Raw genomic sequence first — 23,010 nt, forward strand, 5'->3', positions numbered from 1 at the left:
TTTGTTAAAATAAACCTCAAATATATATATATATATTGTATATATATATTTTTAATACAACTAGTTGTATTAAATAGTATATACAGAAGAGTACACAATAGAAAGGTTATGAATCAAAGACCATCTCTCATCACAAAGTTAAATACAAATGATGAATGTTTAAACTTGGATTGGGTTTGGACTATACTGTTTACTGATTTGAAACCTCCTCTTTGAAATCTGGTGTGACAGCTACAACCTTTATACATGAATGTTAATTTCACAACACAATCTAAGTTACACATCTACCACAATCAATCCTACACCTATAGGTAATAATAAAGGAAATGCATGCCTTTATATACTATTATAGAGCATAAGGAAAGTATTGAACCACCTAAGAATAATTCCACCCGTCAGGTAAAATCAGACAGTGAACCTCTTATACTGTCCATGAAACTCTGCAGCTGTGCTAAATGTAGTAAGCTCATTTTTTTCTGCTTAAAACAGGCCCCAAAATGCATAAAATCCACATGTTCCTTATGCTGCTTCCATTACAAAAAAGAGCATCTAGACATATGTCATAGCCTATGTCCTGAAGCATGGTCCTATAGAGACTGGATGGTCATTGCCACGAAGTTACTGCTTTGTGAAGCAAAAGTGCCAATTTTTTGTATTAAGGCCAAAGGAGCCAGTCCGAGCCTCCATTTCCCCCAAATCCCAGCTAGTGATGTTGTGTAATTGTCTCCATCTTCATTAACAAAAGTGGAAAGAAAACCCTGTTAGCAATTAGAAGGACTTGTCTGCAAGTCTTCTACTAAGGGGGAGGAACAGGAAGACACTGTCATTATACAGCACTACTGTAACAGGAAGGCAAATCAATTATACAGCACTAATAAACCATAAGCAGAGTCTGCACCTGTAATAGCTCTTTCATACTGGCTTTCATATCAGTTTTTCAGGGGGACCTGATCAGAAGCGCAATGTTAGTTTATGGACAGCTGGATATAAACGGACAGGAGCTCATTTACATCCAGTTACCCCTGGCTCTGGCCAGGTCTGGAAAAACAAACGGATTAGAATTCCGTTTTGCTGGATCTGAACGTGTTGGATGAGGGGTAATCTGATGTAAATGGTCACATGTTTGTTTACATTCGAGTCCCTATAGACCAGTGGTTCTCAACCTTTCTAGGGCCGGGACCCCTTGGTAACATTTTGCCAAGTTGTGGTGACCCCCAACGGTAAAATTTATGGTTGACGCGGCTGCTGCAGCGACATCTGGCGGCATGGCGGGAGAACTGACGCTGCTGCGCTAGGAGAGGACTCTCACCTAGCACAGGAGAGATCACACAGCGACCCACAGGTTGAGAGCCGCTGTTGTAACAGCTAAAATGGCAAACCATATAACACAAGCCGAGGGTGTCAGCTTTTATTATTAATAATAATGATGATAATCACTAGATGGGGACCTGATGGAGAACTGCAGGTCCCCCTCTGCTGATTGACAGCAGCAGTGGACGGGTGCAATAGCTAGTTTGCTATTGCAAAGTGAAATAGCCAATAGGAATGTAGCTATGCATTCCAAAGCTGATTTATTTATTTTTTTCTGACTTACGGGGGCCGGGGCTCGAGCAGATTAAACCTTTCCGGGAGAAAGTGTTTCTCCCCTGGGTGGCAGGGAGCCGCTATCTAATAGCGGGAGACTCCCGGCGACCCCTGGCAAATTGTCATTCGACCACCGAAGGGGTCCCGACCCACAGGTTGAGAACCACTGCTATAGACCAACGTGGGTCTGCTAATTGCAGTTTATTCCTCTATCACAAGATCGAGGAAAAAGCTGGATAGACAGGATGTCACAATGGTGACAACCAGTCTGATCAGCAGGGGGTCCATGAACGGATCCCATCCATGATCAGACCATGTAACAGGGGCCTAACCATCAAATATAGTTGCCACAATGTAAATATAAAATGACCAACACAGAAATATAATTGTAAAAGTAAACCTATCCAAGACAAATACAAAGCTGCCATTGGGATCTCCTTCTCATAATGCTTGTTGTGTGGCTCTTACTTTCATCGGCTTGCTTCAGCACTTTCTGTGTCACTGAACCGAAACAGGTATCCAGACCAAGAAAGTCAGAGAAAAGCCAGAAGTCCTAATTTGCAGTCTTGTTTCAAGTTCATAAGTACAATTATTTAAATCACAGGGTCATCATGACATGCAGACAGGCAGGCAGCTAGCAATTGCAGGATGAGAAGTCAGCAAAAAATTGGTTTCCATTGATAGCATTTGTGGGGATTAGCTCCAAATAGTAGCGCATAAAGGACGCATCCACTCGCTGTAATCTTCATTCAAGGGCTTCCTTGCCCACTTTTATTAAATGAAAGTTCACAAAACAGAACAATTACCCTCGCAGGGGTTCTTTAGCATCTCATGGCAGCACCTGCCCATCCAGTCTCCTGGCTTTGCATTTGCAGCACCGCTGCTCCGGCCTCAGCCCACTGTCTGTTCCTCCAGACAGCCTCAGTCGTGTGCTAATCTGCACACTGGGGGTTCTTCCCAATCCGCAGCACCCTGCTGCACTGGACTCCACTCTGACACCTGGGTGGAGCTTTTCTGTCTCCCAGGTGGAGTATTGAACCCTTCCCAACAACTTTAATGTAAAGGCTGTGCACACCTGTGCCATCAGCATGCACTGGCCACTCAGATTCTGGACACAGGAATGGAGATAACACAGTGGCATTGCCACGCACTGCCACACATTATTGACCTCAGTTTGGTCACTTTTTCATATAAATTTAAAACAATAAAAAGGCTAATTTGCCCTTACATAAAACAGTTCTGGTTTGTATGTATTATCAGAAAATACAACATGGTTTGAGCTGGAATTGCCTTTTTAATTATTTATGCAGAGATTCCTAGTCCTAACAACAAGCTGCTTCGTTCAACTGTACATTGTTATAATTTAATTCATTGACCAGCACAGCGTACCCGGTGCAGGAGAAATGGATATCCTTCTATTGCACAGAATTTGATATGTGTTATTTAACACGTCGCTGTTACAGAACAAACAGAGGTGTTACACTATTCACAGGTCCCTCACTTACTACAACAATATAAATTACAGAGAGAGGGCTGGATATGGTTCTTCTTAGTTGTCACCAGGACGAGCAACGTTTTGCAGCTTCTGCTCTGTGGGTCTGGTTAATTGAGCTTACTATTTCAATAACCCTTTCTGCACAATCTTCTCTGGGGACACACCGTGTAAAAAGAGACCAACCAGGTGTCTTCCGGCAAATTGAATTATAGACACTGGTCCTCCTATATTTGCAAAGAATCACATTTTCTTTCCTGTTGCACTTGGCCCAGCTTCAGACAAAGGGAAGTCTGTATTTGGGGCACTTCAAATTCAACTGCCTAAATCACATTACTTCCCGCCATAAATAATGTTCCAGGATTGTATGCGTTTTTCTATAAAAATGTTATTGGTGCCCCCCTTACCAGGTGAAGTGAGATCATATTTGAATTTGTGTTGCTGTGTGTGACCACTCCTCATCTTTAGCAAATCATAGATGAGCAGGTGAAAAGCAAGCAAAAAAACTAAACTAAACTACGACTATGCTTAAAGAGACCCTCTCAGCAGCTTTAATAATTGCAGGTAAAAATCACAAAAAATAAGTATTTTAATGCTTACTTCAAAAAGATGTTCCTTTCCATAAATATTTATTTTTTGTAACTTGCAATATGTCTCTGAATGTGTCACCAAATTTGACTAGTCACTTCCCTTCTACAGTCCCCACCCACTTTGCATGTCATAACCCTCTCCTTTTCTGGAAGAGTCTAAATACTATCTGTGCTGACCCAGCTCCTCCGCCTTTTTATTCACCTACTTACATAACCATTTTTGTAGAAAATAAGGGATGAGTGTAGGGTAATGCTATCGAGTGTGGCTTGAGTGAAAGATCTGAGTGTGCTGGGGTTGCTGACATCACATCTAAAATAGCAGCGCCCAGCAGTAGGCTCAGGCTAGATTCACACCTAGGCGATTTATTGTGTGGATTTAGGCGCGTGATATTGCGCAAAACACAGATTCCCATTGAAGTCAATGGGGCCTGTTCACACCTTTGTGTTGCGTTGCGCAGTCGAATATGCCTGTCATGCAAAAAGGTGAAGGAGCTATTTTCGGGCGGTTGTCACGCGGTTGTGCTCCCATAGATATCTCTATGCATTGAAAACCGCACAGCTTTCACAAAGTGTTTTCAAAGCAAAATCATGCAAATAAAAAACTGCGCGACAACCACGAGAAAACAGCTCATCGGCTCAATCACCTAGGTGTGAACCTAGCCTCAGGGTTTCTGGATGTCTACACATGTCTGAAGGAGGCTTTAACAGGGAATAACATATAAATTATGCTAAATGCACTGTGATGTTTGGGGAATTAGCACATCTGGTGAGCGCTTAAGGACCAGTCATTAAGCCGTTTTCACAGAACAAAGAGCAGTCTTTTATTAATTCCAAAGGCAGACAAGGGAAATCCAACAAAAATAGCTTTCTTCAGCATACATATCATCTCACCATTCACAGGTTATCCTGTTCAGTGTCCCAGTCCCAGGACCTTACTGTTTTCCTCAACAGGATCTCTGCGAGAATACTCTGTGCCCTTTGAGCAGCTTTCAGCAGCCTTTGATTTCACACCCACACACCTTGGGTGCCTGGCTCTCTCAGCCTCTCTAAGCCTTCCATCCCCCAGGCTGTCCTTCTTGTGCATCCAGCGCACACACAACCACCTGGCTCCACTCTGGCTTCTGGACACAACCTGTCCCTCTTCCCAGCAGGAGTCCTCATGTGCCAGCATCCCACACCAACTCCTCCACCCCTGACTGCCTCTTTCTCTCTGACCTGGACAGTCTGGCCTGGCAATTGGAAACCCGGAAAGTACTGGAAACCCAGCTCCTTCCCTGTAACACTATACATTTCCTGGACCCTCTCAGCCCCTCTAGCCGAGAGTCCAGGGCGCCAAACACAACAATCAACATTGTGACACGGCACTGTCCTGTCACAACACAAATAATTTTATGGGAAGATTATTGTTGAAATGAATAAATTAATCTAGTGACATGGCCTCCTTAAAGATATATTACAGTAGATGTAACAAATTGGCTTTTGCACAAATCTGAATAGTCGAATAATAGCCTTAATTTTTATGGGCTTACATTTGAGAGATTTTTATTTTTCCATTGCTACCTTTATGCCGCCTAGTCTATACACTTTATAAGAAGAAGATGGGGGACAGATCATGAAATACACAGGTAGACATTGTGTGGGCTCAGGTAGTTCCATGGTCAATAGTTTCCAAATATCACCGCTCCCATTCCCATGCCTGGTTCCTGTCTCTGAGAGCCTCCAAGATGCAAGTATTGAGCTCCTCCATGCTCCAATCTCACTCAAAGCAACATAAAAAAGTACCGGACTTCATGGATCCATTGGTGTGGTACATTCTTTTTAGTTCCATGGTCAGCAATTGTCAGACTTCAGCAACAGCAGTTCCCATACTTCTATGGTGATGGATTGCTTTGAAAGGGTCAGCCTTAAGCAATTGTGAAGGTGAGCATGACTGACACTGACTTGCAATGATCCTAAAACCAGGCAGGCAAAAAAAAAATATTGCAAAACTATTTTAAAACAGACAGCACCCCAGACAGTAGAGGACATATCTTCCCACAGTCCTAGATGTAATATAGAGCGCTAGGTAGTGGTTCTTGAAATTGTTCTTCACAGTAAAAATTACAATTACCGTTATTCTGTATAAATGTTTTGTAAGCCTTCCCTTTTGTTAACAATCACAATACTTTTTTAGTCTGTTAAAAAAAGATGATATATATAGATCTATGTATAGATCTATATATATAGATCTATATATATATTATTATTATTATTATAAACCTCGGCTTATATTCGGGACAGCTTATACTCGAGTATATACGGTACTTTGATACATGAAATACACATTTATCTACACAAGTAGAATGTAATAGCAATGTATTTAACATAAACACACATTTCTCATATTGGGTGCAACCGTTGGCTCCTACTTGCTACTTGTGTAACTAACACTATTTGTTCTATTTGCTTATTTATCAGTTGATACTCTTAGAAACTGTAGTAGCAGAATTTACCTAGTAAAAATCATCCATGTATAGCTCCAGCCTTATTATTTCTACTTACTAGCTATATAAAAGTAAACGTTTAATGTCAAATATTTCTTTTCCTCATGAGAGCTCTATAATATCACTTTATAAGCACTAGTGGGGGGGATTGCAGTCTGTAGGCTGTAATAATGTGAGTCTCAGGTTGATGCAGGTGGCAGGTCATAGACATATGTAAATCTCAGGCCTCTTTGCGGATCTCTCTTTCTGTACAGGAACATGGCCTGTATTTCTTCCTGATCTTATCTCTCTGTCTGTGCTTCTTGTCTTCAGTGTTTCCCCCCAGGATATTTTCTCATACATGAGACTGAATGCATTTTGTGAAGTTGCATTTCATTCATGTGATGAACAATGAGCGAGATGTTAGTTAATGCCGCTGTCTGTAATTAAAATCTTCTGTGATGCTGTCCTTTACCAGCAAAAACAGGTATCTGGAACTGACTAATGTTTACATAGGAAGAGCAAAAATAATCATTTAGATTTGTCTATATTAGTAATGCTAACTGAATGTAAAATCTTGTCATCCCACAGGATGTTATTAGCATCTCTTTACTTCACGCCAAGGCATACTTAAAGATACATTCCTCTAAAAATGAAAACTCAACTCCAGCCAAGCTTTATGTCCTTGTTGCACAGGTTTTCTCTCACATCTTATGCCCTTGCCAGCAGGAGGTATCCACTGAAGGCCCCTTAAACACAGCAGTTCCAATCAGATCTGTCTGTTAGCTTTTCAGCTCAATGTTAGTCTATGGATATAAATTGATGTGCATCTGTGTACATCCAATTACCTCCGAGTCCATGTATGTCGGGGGGAAAAATGGAGAAGTGTTCCATGTTTGTGACCCTAATTGTCCATTAACATCCTCCTCCCCATAGACATAACATGGGTGCGTTAAGCTCTGTTTAACAGATGAAAACCCAACCAGCCAAGCTTTATGTCTCTGTTACAAAGATTTTCTCTCACAACATATGCCCCTGCCAGCAGGAGGTATTCACTTAAGGCCCCTTTCATCCAATTACCTCCTAGGCCATCTAGGGCCGAAAAAAAAAAAGAAAAAAGAGTTCTGTGTTTGCGGCTCTAAACATCCATTTACATCTGCCTGCTCATAGACCTAAGCTCTGTTTAACGGACCCATCGTAGATCTATACTCCGTTTAATGGTCCCGTCTGAATAGACACAGATGTCAAAAAAGTGACATCCATTCAGTTCTGCTCCATTTTAGCAGAGGATCTGTTGACTAATCCCCTGCTTATCGGAACAGACACCGCCTGTGTCAAAGGGACCGAAAGAGGGACATATGCAGCAGAAAAACCCTGAAAGAGGTTATAACTCTTCCCAAGGTTGTCCAAACCAGGTATTGTTGTAGTACAACAGTCTACACCAGTCTCTTCTGTCAGTAAGCTGATGATCTTAGAATTTCGAATTGTGGAGCAGCTGAGGAATTGCCACAGTTTATACCAAAGATGTGTGTGATCATTTTTCAGATTCTGTAGATATCTGATAGAATTGAGATAACATCAAGAGAATAAGGGAGTGAAGGGCTTAAAAAGAACTGCTCCTTTCTCCTTACAGATCAGCCAACGTTTCTTTCACTGTGTTTACACCGAAGGTGAACATCATTTGAATCGGATAGAGAAGCAACAGGTCAGAGATACAGTGATCTTGGTCAAACCACTTATCTCCCAGCATCCTCTAAAGACCTGCTGACCATTGGCCATAATCAGCCAGCTTTATCAAAGGTTACCCGTGATGTGTCTATGGTAACTTTTAGGCAACCACCCTTCATCTTTTAGAGATATCACATGTCCAGATGAAATCAAATTGTGAAACTGTCGTCCAATATTTTGACGTCTTATTTCCGTGAAGCCCTCCAGAAAGGAGTGAAATGTAATACTACTGACATAGCTACAAGCATGCATTGATGAGGCTTGACTCTTTGTGTACATAATTACATTGCTGAGAAAGAACTATTTTGCAAGCTTTTGTGGAACACATCAAGAATTAATGAACTGGCCTGTTCTTTAATTTCAAGAGACAGCTTTCTTATCTTTACTCTTGAAGCTTAGGTAATAAGAACCATATAGGGTTGCAATGCAATTAAGTAAATTGTATGTTGTTATGGAGGCTTTGTGACTCTACTTGGGAAGCCAGAAAAGATGAATAACACACCAGGGAAAGGAATTTCTATAAAATACTTTCGAAGCTTTTCTTGATCCAAAGTCAAAAGGTGGCCTATACACTGGCAGATCAGTCACTGATAACAACATAAGGTGAGACAAGGTCAAAGGTCTGAGTCTGCTATGATTTTACTCTTTGACTGAGCTGACATCATATTGCATACGCACATGATGAAGGAATCCTTCCCTTTTTTGTACAGAGCCACAGATCTGTTAACATGTCGGGCACTCTTTAAAGGTAATAATAGGCACTATCAATATATCATACTGTAAAATGCTTGAATCTCACATGCACGCCTAGTGGTCAAATGGGGATGTATTGATGATAAGTTGAAAACAGCTGTCATAGGCTGATGGCTATTTTATCTTTGTGGGCACTTAACAAGTCTAGTTATTATAAATACCTCAAATATGTATTTTGTATCTGCTTTCACCAAGTCCCTGTACAAGTAGAACTCAAAAGGGAAAGTCACCTGTGTCAGCAAGTCAGGCTCTATTGTATTGTACAGTGCTGTCAGTGTAACACTGTGAACATACTTGCAGGGGAAAAAACAGGGATGACTTTATAAGTGAGATGCCAGTGAGCTTCATTGTTAAGTTAGGGAGCTGTGTGGAGGATGATGACCCCTTTATTTCTATTTGAAGTGTAACTGTCCCAGCTGCCCCTCCAAGGCTTATACTCTCCTGCCCCTGATTCAGTGAGATATCACTGCCAGAATTGTGCAGATGCTTGCAAAAATCCTTCCAGTTTAGCTGGCCATGTGCTCCTGACTCCTATTCATTCCAATGGTGTTTTCAAGCATGAGCTCCTACTTGGAGGCTGCATAGGAATGAATGACTCCAAATGAATTAATGGGAATGCAGAGTGCATGGGGATGTCTGGCAGAAAATATTTTCGTGGAGAGCTAAGTGCATGGAGGGGGGATTGTGGATGAACAGAAAAATAGGGGAGTGTTCCAAGTGAGGATCACAGAAAGTGGTTGCTTAAACAGACCGAGACCATTAAATCTTATAAAAATATAGGCTTTATTATGTTTTACAAAACATCAATTCTTTGCAACAACACTTCCGCTTCTTACTGACACAATAAAAAAACAACGTTGTTTGTGACACTCAAAACATTCATTCATACACACTATGGGCCCCACACACACTGCGACCAAGCTTAATCCCTGCAGAAACGAGGGAGTACTCCCAGATAAAGCACCTGATAGTGATCAGTGCTAAACCCCTTGACAGACGATGATTTGGAGTATAGACAAAATAGATCAAGTAGGACAACTCTTTGTACAGGTATCCCGATGTCTGATGGATACTATCTATCAGTTGGTGATTAGTATAGGAAGTCTCTGTGATTCACCATGGATAGAGCAAGGGGACACATTCCTATCATTCCCCTCCTTTGCGAGTACAGATATCCAGATGGAAGTCCTGTGATTTCAACGTTTGTTGTTGATGTATGGCTCATTTGTAGGGGGAGGATTTTGTAGGGGGTTTTTTGATTAAATTCGTGCAGACGGGTAGACGCGTTTCGCCCGGAGCTTCGTCAGAAACGCGTCTACCCGTTAATGTGTGTTATGTGACCCACACAGACGACTGCTTCCCTGAGAAACTGCTGACTGCAACCCGGAAAAAAACAACGACGGAGAGACATCATTTCCTCTAAACCACGAATTTAATAAAAAAACCCCCTACAAAATCCTCCCCCTACAAATGAGCCATACATCAACAACAAACGTTGAAATCACAGGACTTCCATCTGGATATCTGGACTCGCAAAGGAGGGGAATGAGACGACCAACTGTGAGTACGGCTGACTATAAAACAAACTTAAAATAGTCCATCACAGGTCTCCCCCTCGAAAAAATACCTGTTACTACGGGAGGAATTTATTGATATAGGGGAAGGTTTAGAGGATTCAGGAAACCAAGTGAAGGACTTTTTTCTCCTTAAAGAGATCTATAAAGAACACGGATATATGAAAGTCCATGACTACACCTTACTTATACAGGAATGTGTCCCCTTGCTCTATCCATGGTGAATCACAGAGACTTCCTATACTAATCACCAACTGATAGATAGTATCCATCAGACATCGGGATACCTGTACAAAGAGTTGTCCTACTTGATCTATTTTGTCTATACTCCAAATCATCGTCTGTCAAGGGGTTTAGCACTGATCACTATCAGGTGCTTTACCTGGGAGTACTCCCTCGTTTCTGCAGGGATTAAGCTTGGTCGCAGTGTGTGTGGGGCCCATAGTGTGTATGAATGAATGTTTTGAGTGTCACAAACAACGTTGTTTTTTTATTGTGTCAGTAAGAAGCGGAAGTGTTGTTGCAAAGAATTGATGTTTTGTAAAACATAATAAAGCCTATATTTTTATAAGATTTAATGGTCTCGGTCTGTTTAAGCAACCACTTTCTGTGATCCTCACTTGGAACACTCCCCTATTTTTCTGTTTATCAAACCCTGGTTGCATGACCTTAGAGGACCAATTATAGACATGCATTTTAAGGGATTTGTATAGTATATCGGAGCTCCAGGGAATATACAATTTTTTCTTGGGATTCTGGATGAGTTGGTGCCCCCTAATATTAGAGAATAGTAGCAGCTGTTGCTCCAATTGCTGTTGAATACCTGAACAACTCATGCATCTGAATGGATAGGATCCTACTGGGTATGAGCCCCTACTTGGAAGCTTCATAGGAATGAATGGCTCCACATGAATGAATGGGAATGCAAAGTACATGCGTTTGCCTGGCTGAAAAACATTTCTGGGTAGAGGTGAGTGACTGGAAGTGGGACTAGGAACGAGTTGGTGCCCCCTAACACTAGCCAAACATGGAAAAATCACTAGCTTTACCACGCACAGATAATCACAGATCAAGGCAACCTATCCCCACCAGTTTACATATGTACTCAAAATGGATGTTAAGTTGTCTTGATTTTTTTTTGTGCATTTTTGTAACTTTAAATTGCTAGAGAATTGTCATGAGTATGGCCAGCATAATTCTTCAAAACGCTCATCTGTAACATTTGTTTTCAAGTGGAAAGAATCTACATAGATACACTGTTTGGGATTTTCTTTGCAGATAAATGCATTACACTTTTTCTAAGTTTTCTCCCTCTGGCTAGAACAGCAGTCTCTGTTTGTTCTAAGTAATCACTCATTGAAAACATAATGAATGACAGAGTTGTGGCAAGAAGATCAGTGATTTCTGTGTTACGGTTTCCCTGCCATCACTGGCTTGTCACACACTGCAAATCACTCTATGATTTATTGTACTTAAATTTAGGCATCCATGTAGTGTACAATACAATACAATGATTACACAGGTTTGATGTATTGCATTGACTGGGTTCCAGCATGCAAATCTTTACTCTCCGCTCTGCTTGTATTGCTTTTCTAGGAGACAAAGTTCTTCTCTATCCTCACAGAGTGAAGAACGCCTTCCAAAACACATAAATCTCAATCACGAGTTGTAAAAGAGTGGATAAGCGGAGGACAAAGAATGCACCAGCGGATTTGCAGGGACATATCCAAGTTCACACTGAGGTGATGATAATGCTGAATGCTTAGACAGTTCCTGCTCTGATAAGCAAAGCATGTAATTAATTTCATTTATCACCCACTAAGCTTGTTATCTATAATATCATAGTTACCGTTATTGCAAAATATCCACTTAATTGTACTAACAACTTACAGTTAATTTTAGATTGAGAAGAAATGTAAAGCTGTACCATTTAAAGGTGCTCTATTCATTGTTTGAGCTGTCCAAGTAAATGGTTTGTTGCCCATATTTGATAGCCATTTTATCTTTGTGGGCACAGTAACACTGGCTATACACACTGGGCTGCAGGTATCCATCCACTTGTATTCAGCAGTTGCATAGATATAGGCACTGTTCAGACAAGAATGTTCAGACCGGCTACTTCTACCAAGGCCAATTAAATTTTGTTTACTTTTGTTGAGTGAGGGGGGCTACCAACAGGGCCAACCATGGCTCAGATTTTAGATGATTGAGGAGGAATTGGCCAACATTCAGCAGTGTATACCAGCTTTAGGCAGCCCTTGTTGACAAACCTTGACAGCAATTGATCCTATTGGAATGGCTGCGATTGTTTCCCCCCTATGTGGGGTGTCCAGCAGTTTTTACCTCTCCTGTCTTAATAGAATAAACATTCACCCTTGACAGGGATGAATCTGCATTTTTATGGAGCTGCTTGGTGACAGATAAACACGAAGACAGTCTGACTGCTGCAGCAGGGTGCCTCTGAAATCAGTCAAAGTAACAGGAAAAGTGATTGACAGGATATATGTTCTTCCACAGATTCTTAGATTTGTATCTAAGCTAATGCCAGCAAAGAGTCCATGGTAAAGAAAGTTAGTTCTTTACCTTATGTTAGTAAAACCTGATCTAGGGCTGGTTTTACTTGGAGTCTGATAGAGCTCTGAGAGGGACAAACTCCCAAGTCCGTGGACCACATTTTGAGGGTTTCTCCCTAGGTCCTGATTAAGGCAGCTGGGCCTAGCTGTGTGAGGAGAGAGAGAGAGAGAGGGAGGGAGAGAGAGAGAGAGAGAGAGAGAGAGAGAGAGAGAGAGAGAGAGAGAGAGAGTCTCAATGGATGAGGAGACTGTGTGCTGCTTGCAGCGAGATTTGAGTGGACCTGTTAGTGTTATACAGGACACACTTACCTTTAAAACTAAAGAATTTGTTTTGCAAAGGACATGCTTGTCTTTAACCAAGGACTTTGCTGGATAAAGGCTACAGTAAGGCTCAGTGGAGCAGAATTTTATTTTCCTTTCTGTTATGGCAAGATGCCGTTACCTTTTGTTTGATACTGTCACTGTGAATAAAAAACCTGCGAATTTGGCACTGCCTTGAGACTGATTCCCTACAGTGTATATGAACAACCAACCTCTCTCAAATTTCTTTGACTTGCCTAAGGTTGGCTATAGACAACAGAACTCCAGATCTAGAAAAGAGCTAATTGTAAAGAGTAGTCTAAGCTGGCCACAGACTTATTGATTCCCCCAATCCACGCTAAACATCGTGAATTGGGGAATCCCCCTAGCCCAGCTATTATTTTCTGGGAGTGGCAGGTATGTTGCTGCCAGAATACCAAAACATGGCCGCAGCCACTGTTCGCTGGAGACGATACATTTTTTGTGAACAGAGGGGGCTAATGGGGCTACACACTGGGCAAAATGCAGCAAAGTCCTGCTAAAATTTGAGCAGTATTTTCCTAGCTCTAAAGATTAATTTTATGTAACTGAAAACAAAGTGTATATCAGGGCAAGTGAAAACAAAAAGCACATTTCCCATGTGGTATACCTTTAAAGATTCTGCAAATTCAGAAAACTACCCATTGATCCTTTTAGAAACCCAACCAGCCCCTAATTTCCTGGTGTGAGCTGACACAGTAAGTGTTTTTACTTGAGTGAAACTGCAGGGAATGGTGCCAGCTCTGCCCGCTTGTCTTCTTTTGAAGTACAGAATACCCCCTCCACAACAAATGGGGGCAAAGGGGGGAGGGGGGGGTTATCATTCAAGAATGTGGGCTAGGCACAAGTGGTAAAGTGCTTGACATAACACAGGACAGCTCTGACTGTCTGACTGGATGAACAGGTATTTTGTGCATGGCTTTACAAAAAACTGCTCAGGACCGGGGGCAACCTTTTTACATCTTCTAGGACACTTGTGTCAAACACAAGGCCAAATCCAGCCCGCCAGGCAATTTCATGTAGCCCTTGCACCTCTCCTGCGGCACCCCCCTCATCTCTGCCCCCACCTTGTCTCAGCAGTCGGCACCAGAGAGGAGGACAGAACACTTTGGATATACTGTTTAGGGATGCATCGATACCGGTATCAGTGCTGATACCGGTACTCATACTCGCGAAAATGCCCAGATACTAAGCGCCGATACCAGCGTTTAACATTTTTAAACTGAAGCCGGTGCTGTAAACAGGCGCCGGGCTTCACTGAAAGGCTGCTGAGGTCACCCAGCAAGGTCCTGGCAGCCTTCCTGTGAATCGTGGTGCCTGTTTACACCTGCCAAGACGGACCAGGACCCCAGGTGAGACCGCACAGCCCTCCTAAGACCCCTGCACAGCCCAGCATAGACCACGCAAAGCTATCTGAGAGTCCGCACAGCCCACCGTAGAGTAAAAAAAATAGATAAGGGGCCACAGTCCCCATCAATGCCCTATTCAGAACGAATCAACTCATAATGAGTATAACTCTCTGTATCATAGTTATAATACAAGCCAGTGAATAAATATATATATACATATACAGTATATGGTAGCTTCCACTATTTATAGTCAAAATGCCAATAAATATATGCCCCATGAAATAGTGGTAAGACTACCCAAATAGTCCACACGCAATATGTACAGAAAATACCTATTTACTGAACAAATTAACTCAACAAATCACATGTGTATAAACGTCCCATAAACCTAGACTTCTACTTTCAGAGCAAGTTATTAAGTTATTACTAAACCCGATAATAATCGAATGCAGAGGCAGTTATTTAATATGATAAAGAGTAGATACATTTATAGTTTATTTAGTCTTACAAATACAACCGGCCCTTTGGGGCCAACTATAATGCTAATGCGGCCTGTGATGAAATTTAGTTTGACACCCCTGTTCTAGGAGCTGGGATGTACAATTGTGCTCATGAATTAGCATCAGCTATACAGAACTTTCCTAATCCAAACCTCTAGATACACTGCTAGAGGAGAAAGTACACAGAAAAAATGTAATACTGCTCACAGCAGCTTATCATACTCCTACAAATGTCAGGGTTGGTTCACTGAAATTGGTGAAAAGACAAAGAGCATATAAGTAGAATCCTTAATAATTGCAACCAATCAGATTAAATAACAATTCTAATTGGGCTATATAAGCAACTGAACTATTTTTGTGCTGATTTTGTTCTCTACAGTTTTAATGAATTGGCCTGTTTGTATTAACTGGGGCTCCTAATAATTATTCATTTAAACCCTTTATAAATAGCCCCCCACATTTGGAGAATAAGAACAAACATCTAATTGGTTGTTTTGAGTAACATGAACATTTTCCTGTAGACTTGCTATAAAAAAGGTAACTTCTCCAATTGATTCTGTCCAGGTATATTTCCACAGGATTTAGGATAGTTTGTGAATCTGCTAGGAAGGTCTCAATATATTATGCAGTGTCTTACATTGTCATTATAGCTTTACCAGGGAAGGAGTATACTTGGCATGAATGGAAGGCAGACTTTTATAAAGTTATAAAGTAGCAGAAGTCAACAAAGTGCAAAAAGTTAAATGTAAAACAATGCTGAAAAGCAACTGATGAATCATAGAACTGGGTGAAAATGTGAATTAATGGCCTGCCAATCACAACATTGTCTTTAACCTTCTGTCACCCCAGTTTCCATCGGCTGTGTCTGCTAATAAAATCTACAACCATACCAGAATAAATATTCAGCATCACATCTTTGAAAACTGACATATAAAATAGTTACCGTGTTCCATCATTTTCAGTGGGAACCAGAAGAGGATTAGCGAGTGGACCAAGGCATTGATACAATGACCCCAAAATACCTAAAACAACACAGAACAAGGATATCACTTAACTTTAACACCTGACCGAATCTCAACAAGGGCTTTGCTGTTACACTGAGCAATCAGTGGTGTTCCTGGGTTCCGGAGGATGATGATAAAACAATCATTTCTCTTTCTAGGATCTATTTTCATTCCTGCTAATCTGTTAGGATTGTCACGCAACTCTAACTGAAGTATACTACATATCATAAAGGACAAGAACTTCATTGTTCTCAAAGTGTAATCTTCTTTTAAAGGGAAATGAGCCAAAAGGTCAGTGTTTCAAGGGATCAGTTAATCTTGAAATAAAAACAAAATGTTTTAAAAAGCATGTCATGTACAGTAACATTTTAAGTTATAAATATGTTCTTAGAATATATTGCATATACTTCTGGTCTCAGTGAACACCGTACTCTCTATTGGGGTCACGTATGAACTATTCTTCTTCTTCATTAGAATATAACTTCAGCCGCTTCTATGTCTGAATCTATTGATCATTTTGACATGCACAGTTCAATAATAGTAAAACATTGCAGATGCATATCTGACTTGAGTTGTGAATGCAGTTGACAGACAGTAGGTACATGTTGAGACCAGACTTACTCAACCTTTTTACCCCAGGGAGGCGCTTAAAATAAATTTCAGGTCTCTGGGAACTTCTGCTAAAAATCATATCTACAGCTCAGGATACATTTGCATGATCAGTAACTTGTAGATATGGTCATAAATAAAAGAATAAGGAATATGGAGTACCTAGGGTATTTGACAACTGGGGATGAATATTTTAACACCTTCCTTCTCTATATGACAAAAATGATTATGAGTAATAATCATGAAATTCAAACAAAAAATATATATGGCCAGAGAAACTATATATGTGCATGTGTATTTGCATTATGTATTTTAGGATTATACACTATGAAATACATGAGTTTCAGTAACAGACTTAGAAACTGCTGACTGGTGGGATAATATAGTGCAAGTCTATTGTAGCACCTGAAAAATCCTAGTTTTTATATTGTTCTTTTTGTTACATTGATATTGTATATATAAAATTGATATTAATATAAGGCATGGGTATAAGACATTGATATTAATATAAGGCATGGGAAGAGAGGATCAACTGGTCCTGTGCCATTATGCTTTGCTGAGTGACGGCTGCCCCAGGACTATGCAAGCACTGTCACGTGAGAGGTTAATCCACCACTGCCCACTGTTAAAGGAACCCCAGCAACCTCAGAATAAACACTAGGGCTTCAAAGAGCCCCAACTGAGAAAGGCTGGTCCATGCAAACCCTTTACATCAACACAGATTTGATGATCTCCAATTTTCCTTCAGTATTTAGTACTAATAGTACCCCAGTTTACTTCACTGGTGGTTCCTCTACCACTTCTCGAATGGGTATATTTTGCAGTTCAGTACTCATGTGATTGAAGGATCTTTCTTCTTTCTGTGTAGGAATGGAAGAATTCTCCACCAATCCTAGAGGTTTACCAAGAAGTACTCTTCACAAGCTCATTATAAATTGCTTATCAACTTGCACGTTCACAATTACTGCAAGACAGTTTGGATTAATTACTTTCATCCATAGAGACAGTATATCTGATAAGATCTGCACATGAGATCACTGATTTGACAGATCTCAAAAAGATCTGACCATACATGGTAATGTCCAAGCCTGAAAGATCTGAATGTTGTGCATGTTCAGATCATACAGAGGAAATACAAGCACTATGTTATATTATGAGGAATGCGGCAACAATTACTGAGACTCTTCATAACATGGGTACAGAGCCAGAAAGTCTTATAAGTTAACCTTACTGCTTATTTATAGGACCTGACCATACAAAATTAATATAATATTTAAAGTGAATCGGTCAGGAAACTTAACACTGATCTCTGTGATCTAGTGCTGGAATAGTGTAGCTGAGCCTACTTAGCTTTACTGCAGCTGATGTCACTGTCCTAGAATTAGTGCTTGCCCTGGGAGTCAAATAAGGGCATCATCAGAGCTTCTGAATCAGGTACTTCACTTTCTGAAGGTTTTCATTTTAGTTTTGAGCATGTTCAGATTTGTTGAACCACACATCAGTTTCTTACATCTAGCAGGGACACCAGTTTCTGTTTTTTCTTTTCTTTGTCTTACATTATGTAGAAGAATGCAGCAAAAAAGAAACAAGTTTATCTGCTGCAGCAAGAAGAGTTAGATGTCATAACATGTTCCTTTTAGGAGGACATAGCCTTTAAAGCTTGGTTTTGCCTTAAAAATGTTGAAGACAACATCCCTGCCATAAACAGAGACTTCACTCAGATATCATAGGCATGGTTGCTTCCATCACACTTACCTTTGTGTTAAATCCATCTGCATTCTGAGTGATTTTGTAGAGCTGTGGAAATCTTCGCATGCTGTCTTGGCTGCAGGATCGCTCGCAGATTCCCAGTGTGAAAGGCGGTAAGGCGGTGAAAATCTGTCAAGAGAGTAATGGTGATCACTGCAAAGGTCATAACAATGTGGAAAGAGGGCAGGAAAGACCTAAAGAGGTTGTTAATACCTCACAGCCACAATGATCCAACCATGCCCCCTGAGTTACTGAGCAGCTAAATACTGTAGTATGAATCATACAGTCCTGTATTTGCATCGTAATAGACTCTTAATGTGTACATGTAATGCCATGTTAATATAGACTAAAAGCAGAACTTTGCTTTACGAATAGATTTTTCACTTGTCTTGCACATTATGGAATTATTGAATATACTTTATTTTTCAAGCTGTTTTCAGACCTACCTAGGCTATACTCTTTGCAGTGACATGGTCGGTCAACCTGCTAGGAGTCAGGCATAAAGGTGGTTAGAATGATGTCTGGTGCCAATCACTGGTACCAGTGATTGTATTGCTAAAATCAAATGTCAATAAAAGATGTTCCTACAAAAAAGATAAATAAATACTTCAAATGTCTGACTGCCGCTGTAGATATCACCCCACCTGAAGTCTCTTTAGTAACTTCCTGTATAGTTACTATCCTGGTACCTTCACTAAGCTTTGTGGTTTCTTACACTGACCCCTACGGCACTACAGGACATAGTAACATAATGGTCAGCGGGAAGAACTAGGTGCACTAAACGCAAAACAGGATCAGGGATCCACCACTCCTTAAGTCTTAAGCTGGCCATACACTGGTATATTCCCGAACAAAGTTTTGTACAAAAGATCTTTCTTTACCAACCGACAATGCCATCAGATACTTGACAAATGTTGATTGAAATTTTGTTTGATTCTAACGTTTGATTTTGGAGTGAATGGAGTTTCCCAAACAAAATTTACTGTTAGAATTTAATTTGTTCAAAATCTTTTTTCCATCCTGCTCCTTCGAGTTCTTTCATCACTACGCTCGAAATCAATAGTCAATTTGACCTCATCAACTAATACAAAGTTGAAAGTGTATGGCCAGCTTTACGGTGACATTTAGCGGCACAAGCAGCAGCAGACAAAGGTATTTCCTATACAGTATATCAAAGAGTTATCTTTTTTGTTACTTTGATTTTAACAATAGAGTCACTTAAAGGAGAAGTAGAGATGAAAAGCAGTAGACTGAAGGGGGACAAGTAAGGCAAGAAACATAGGAGACGCCATCTCTGACTTATTTTTAAAGGTTTAGACATTAGAACTGTCATCCTGATTGCAGATTCATTACCTAAGGAGACAAGATTTTTTAGACTTCACTGGCAGGGTCCTTGTTTGGGTTAGTGACAAGATACATAATGAAGCCAGTATCAGGATAATAAACCTGGAACCTGCAACATTAAAAACAAGTCAGCAATGACAGCTCCCATATTTCTACCTTTGCAGGTTTCTTTTTTGCAGCAGCACTAGCAGTAGAGTTTGCTAGCAGGGATCTTCTATTTTTTTTGAAGGATATATGAAATGTAGAAGAATAGAGAGTAGAATGCTGTCAGAAAATTACCTTTGTACACAGGAGCATCATTGTCGTGACAATATATTTCCATATGTTACAAAAATGCCAGCATGCATAACACAATCACATACTCCTGCAAGCGCTGTTGAATCCTGCATGTGAACATTTAGAACTGGAAGCCTGATCACACAAGTAATTCTGATACAGCAGATACAGACAGATGCCCCTGCTGGGTGCAGGTGACTGACACTGGGCTTAGACTAATTATTTTTAAATTATACTGAAACAGTATTGACATCAGTCTCCACCAGAGAGAACTATTGTGACTCCAGTGGGCACGCTCACGTGGAAGTAGTGAAGTGCTAACACTGGGCATTTCACTGCACTGTCAGCGTTATTTCAAAAAAGGGCTTTTAATAAGGGGGTTTTTAATACAATAGTGAGAATGTGACCCGTGGGATGGATTTATACAGAATATATGTGTAATTTATTCATTCACACCCATATTTTTGTTTAAAACAAACACCTGCTTAGTAGTAATTATGTGTGCCAAGGAGAATAATTTACACCTGGAAGTCTTTAAGCAGGAATGTTAAAAATGTTAAATAACAAATGAACATAAAGCAAACGTGCTCCAATATCAGACCTTTTTATACTTTTGTGTGTTCATTTAACTACACGTTATTATGTGTGATAACATGCAGTACAACGCGCCAGTGGCGTCACAAGGGGGGTGCGCCCCGCACCCGGGTAACCCCCTCTAAAAAGTTGGGCACTCGGTCATAGACCGAGAGCCCGACAGTGACAGTGTCATCCCACCGGGTGAACATCCCCTCCTCTCTCTGCTGGCGTCCATCACCAAGATGGCAAACCAGCAGCGTTAATTAAGCTGACCGTGCATGCGCAATAACGTCACATGCAATGATGTCACGGCGGGGTGTCACCCGGCCTCGGGACGCCCCTGCAACACGCCATGTATACACATTGCAGTGCATTGCCTTTCATTTTTAATAGCCCCCCAATGCACATACATATTCAAAACAAACCCAACTACCTCCCAGTGCAATGGAAAGCATGTGTTAGAGAACACATACTGTTGGAACTTCTTGCACAGCCTCACAGAGAAACACAAGCACACAGTCTGATAAGCATGCTGCTCATAGATTGGAAACAGGAAGGAAGCCACAGCTTTATTCTGTACCGTTTTCAATACAACAGAGTATATCATATATACTGTATAACAGAACTTATAAACACTGCCATCTAGTGACCGAAATTGTATACTGCAGGAGTTATTGCTATAGATACAATAATGTGTACTCTAATACAGACGTTGTCTTGTGCTGGAAAAAAATGAGGGAGGTTTTTCTTTTTTGGCCCTTGGATGCATAGAGCAGCATTTCTCAACCTTTTGTTTAGTCATGGCACCCTTTAAAAGTATGCAAAATCTGGATGCACCCCAGTCTAAAATGTAATAGATTTTAAATTATAAGGGGGCACAAAAAGTGGTGTTCCCCCTTCACATTGAAGTGCCCCTTCAAATCAATATTCTCCCCTTCACATCAGAATCACCCTTTGCATCAGTAGCCCCCCTTCAAATCAGGAGCCTCCCTTTCACATCAGAAGCCCCACTTTCATATCAGAGTACCCTACTTTCACATTAGAGTTTCCCTTTTACATAAGGACACCCATTTACATCAGTCTTCATTTCCTCCTTCACATCACAGTCCCACTACCACAACATTTGGAGGCACCCCTGAGGTGGCCAGGAGGCACACCAGTGTGCCACGGCACCCTGGTTGAGAAAGGCTGGCACAGAGTGCCCATTGAAAATAAATGAGCAATACGCATCAATGTGAAAAAACATGCATCAACGAAAATGCCCATAAGAGTGACGTGGCCCTTATGTTGCATTCAGCATCAATACAACTGCTTTTTTTAGACAAGCGAATGATATTCTTTACAATTTTGTCTAACCTTACATCTGTTAACTTGGCTGTAAAAATTTAGAGTTGTTTTAGGAATCCGTTTTTCCTGAATGAAAAACGGATTCCTAAAACGGATTCCTTATGTCCTTTCTTCCTTCTTATAACAAATCCCAAAAACGTATTGTGGAACAATACATCTTTTGTGTGCTGGGCCCGAGGTGTCTTTCCAGGATCCATAATCTGCAGTTTCAGCCATTACCAGGCATTGTAGTATCTGCCATGCATTCTGTGTGCCTCTAATCCCACTCACATACTAGTAATTTCTAAAGCTGTTCTTTCACAGCTGCACTTTCATATTGCTTGCAGAAGAGGTACACATTGTCACCAGAAACAAGACCAGTTAACACATTAGATGTGGCCATTCTTGGCTCAAGAACTGGCTCTGCTATATTATTATTATTATTATTATCTGGGGAAGTAAAATGCACAGCATTTTAATGTTGTATCTATTGACTGGGGAAATACACAGCTGTGCACTTGTAGCTGTACAGTGTCAGAGAAAGAAATGCGATTGTAAAGTAGTGTGCGGAGAAGGGCTCCCAGACTGGCTAGTTATTACAGTAATTTAGTGTTGACCCCTTAGAAGTGTAAATAGACAAATACAGGTATATAATGCTATTTGGCGGCTGCCATTGGGCTGCTGTTCAAAGAGATGTTGTTTATAATTTAGTCATTTTAAAAGAATCTGGCTATTTTTGTTTATATTTGACAACCATTGCAGAGAGCGGGTTATATCTTTTTCTAACATTTTCTCTAACTCTTAGGCCCCATTCACACCAGGGTGGTTGCGGATCAGCGTGGTTTCCGTGCTGATTTAAAAGGGCTGTTTTGGGAGTTTTTAATTGCGTTTCAGCACTGAAATGCAATTAAAAACGTATGGAAACCGCACTGATCAGATTGGCAAAAAAGGGTCAGGGAGCAATTCGGACGGGGGGTGATTCGGATCGCGCGGTCGCATGAATGGTTCCCATAGCAATGTATGGGATTGTTCATGTCGGCGGATCCGCGCGGTCGAACCACCTTGGTGTGAATGGGCCCTTGATGCTTGTGGGATGCCCAGCACAGTTGGTCATAGTATTCCTCCTAACTAGGGTTGCACAGATACCAAGTACAGTACTCGGCACAAGTACAAGTACAAGTA

At 40.8% G+C, this 23,010-nt stretch overlaps 1 protein-coding gene across 1 annotated transcript in view; it reads right to left on the reverse strand.

Annotated features, from left to right (window-relative positions):
* Nucleotides 1-23,010, reverse strand: part of ATP8A2 (ATPase phospholipid transporting 8A2) — a gene marked incomplete at its 5' end in the record, with an annotated part of 434,715 nt that overhangs the window by 120,146 nt on the left and 291,559 nt on the right. Inside the window, 2 exons of the mRNA XM_018566377.1 lie at nt 15,888-15,966; nt 18,313-18,435. Of these exons, the coding sequence (XP_018421879.1) occupies nt 15,888-15,966; nt 18,313-18,435 (202 nt within the window). The remainder of the gene's footprint in view (nt 1-15,887; nt 15,967-18,312; nt 18,436-23,010) is intronic.

Source organism: Nanorana parkeri, unplaced genomic scaffold, assembly GCF_000935625.1.
Source record: "Nanorana parkeri isolate BGI_ZX_2015 unplaced genomic scaffold, ASM93562v1 scaffold945, whole genome shotgun sequence".
NCBI classification, from domain to species: domain Eukaryota; kingdom Metazoa; phylum Chordata; class Amphibia; order Anura; family Dicroglossidae; genus Nanorana; species Nanorana parkeri.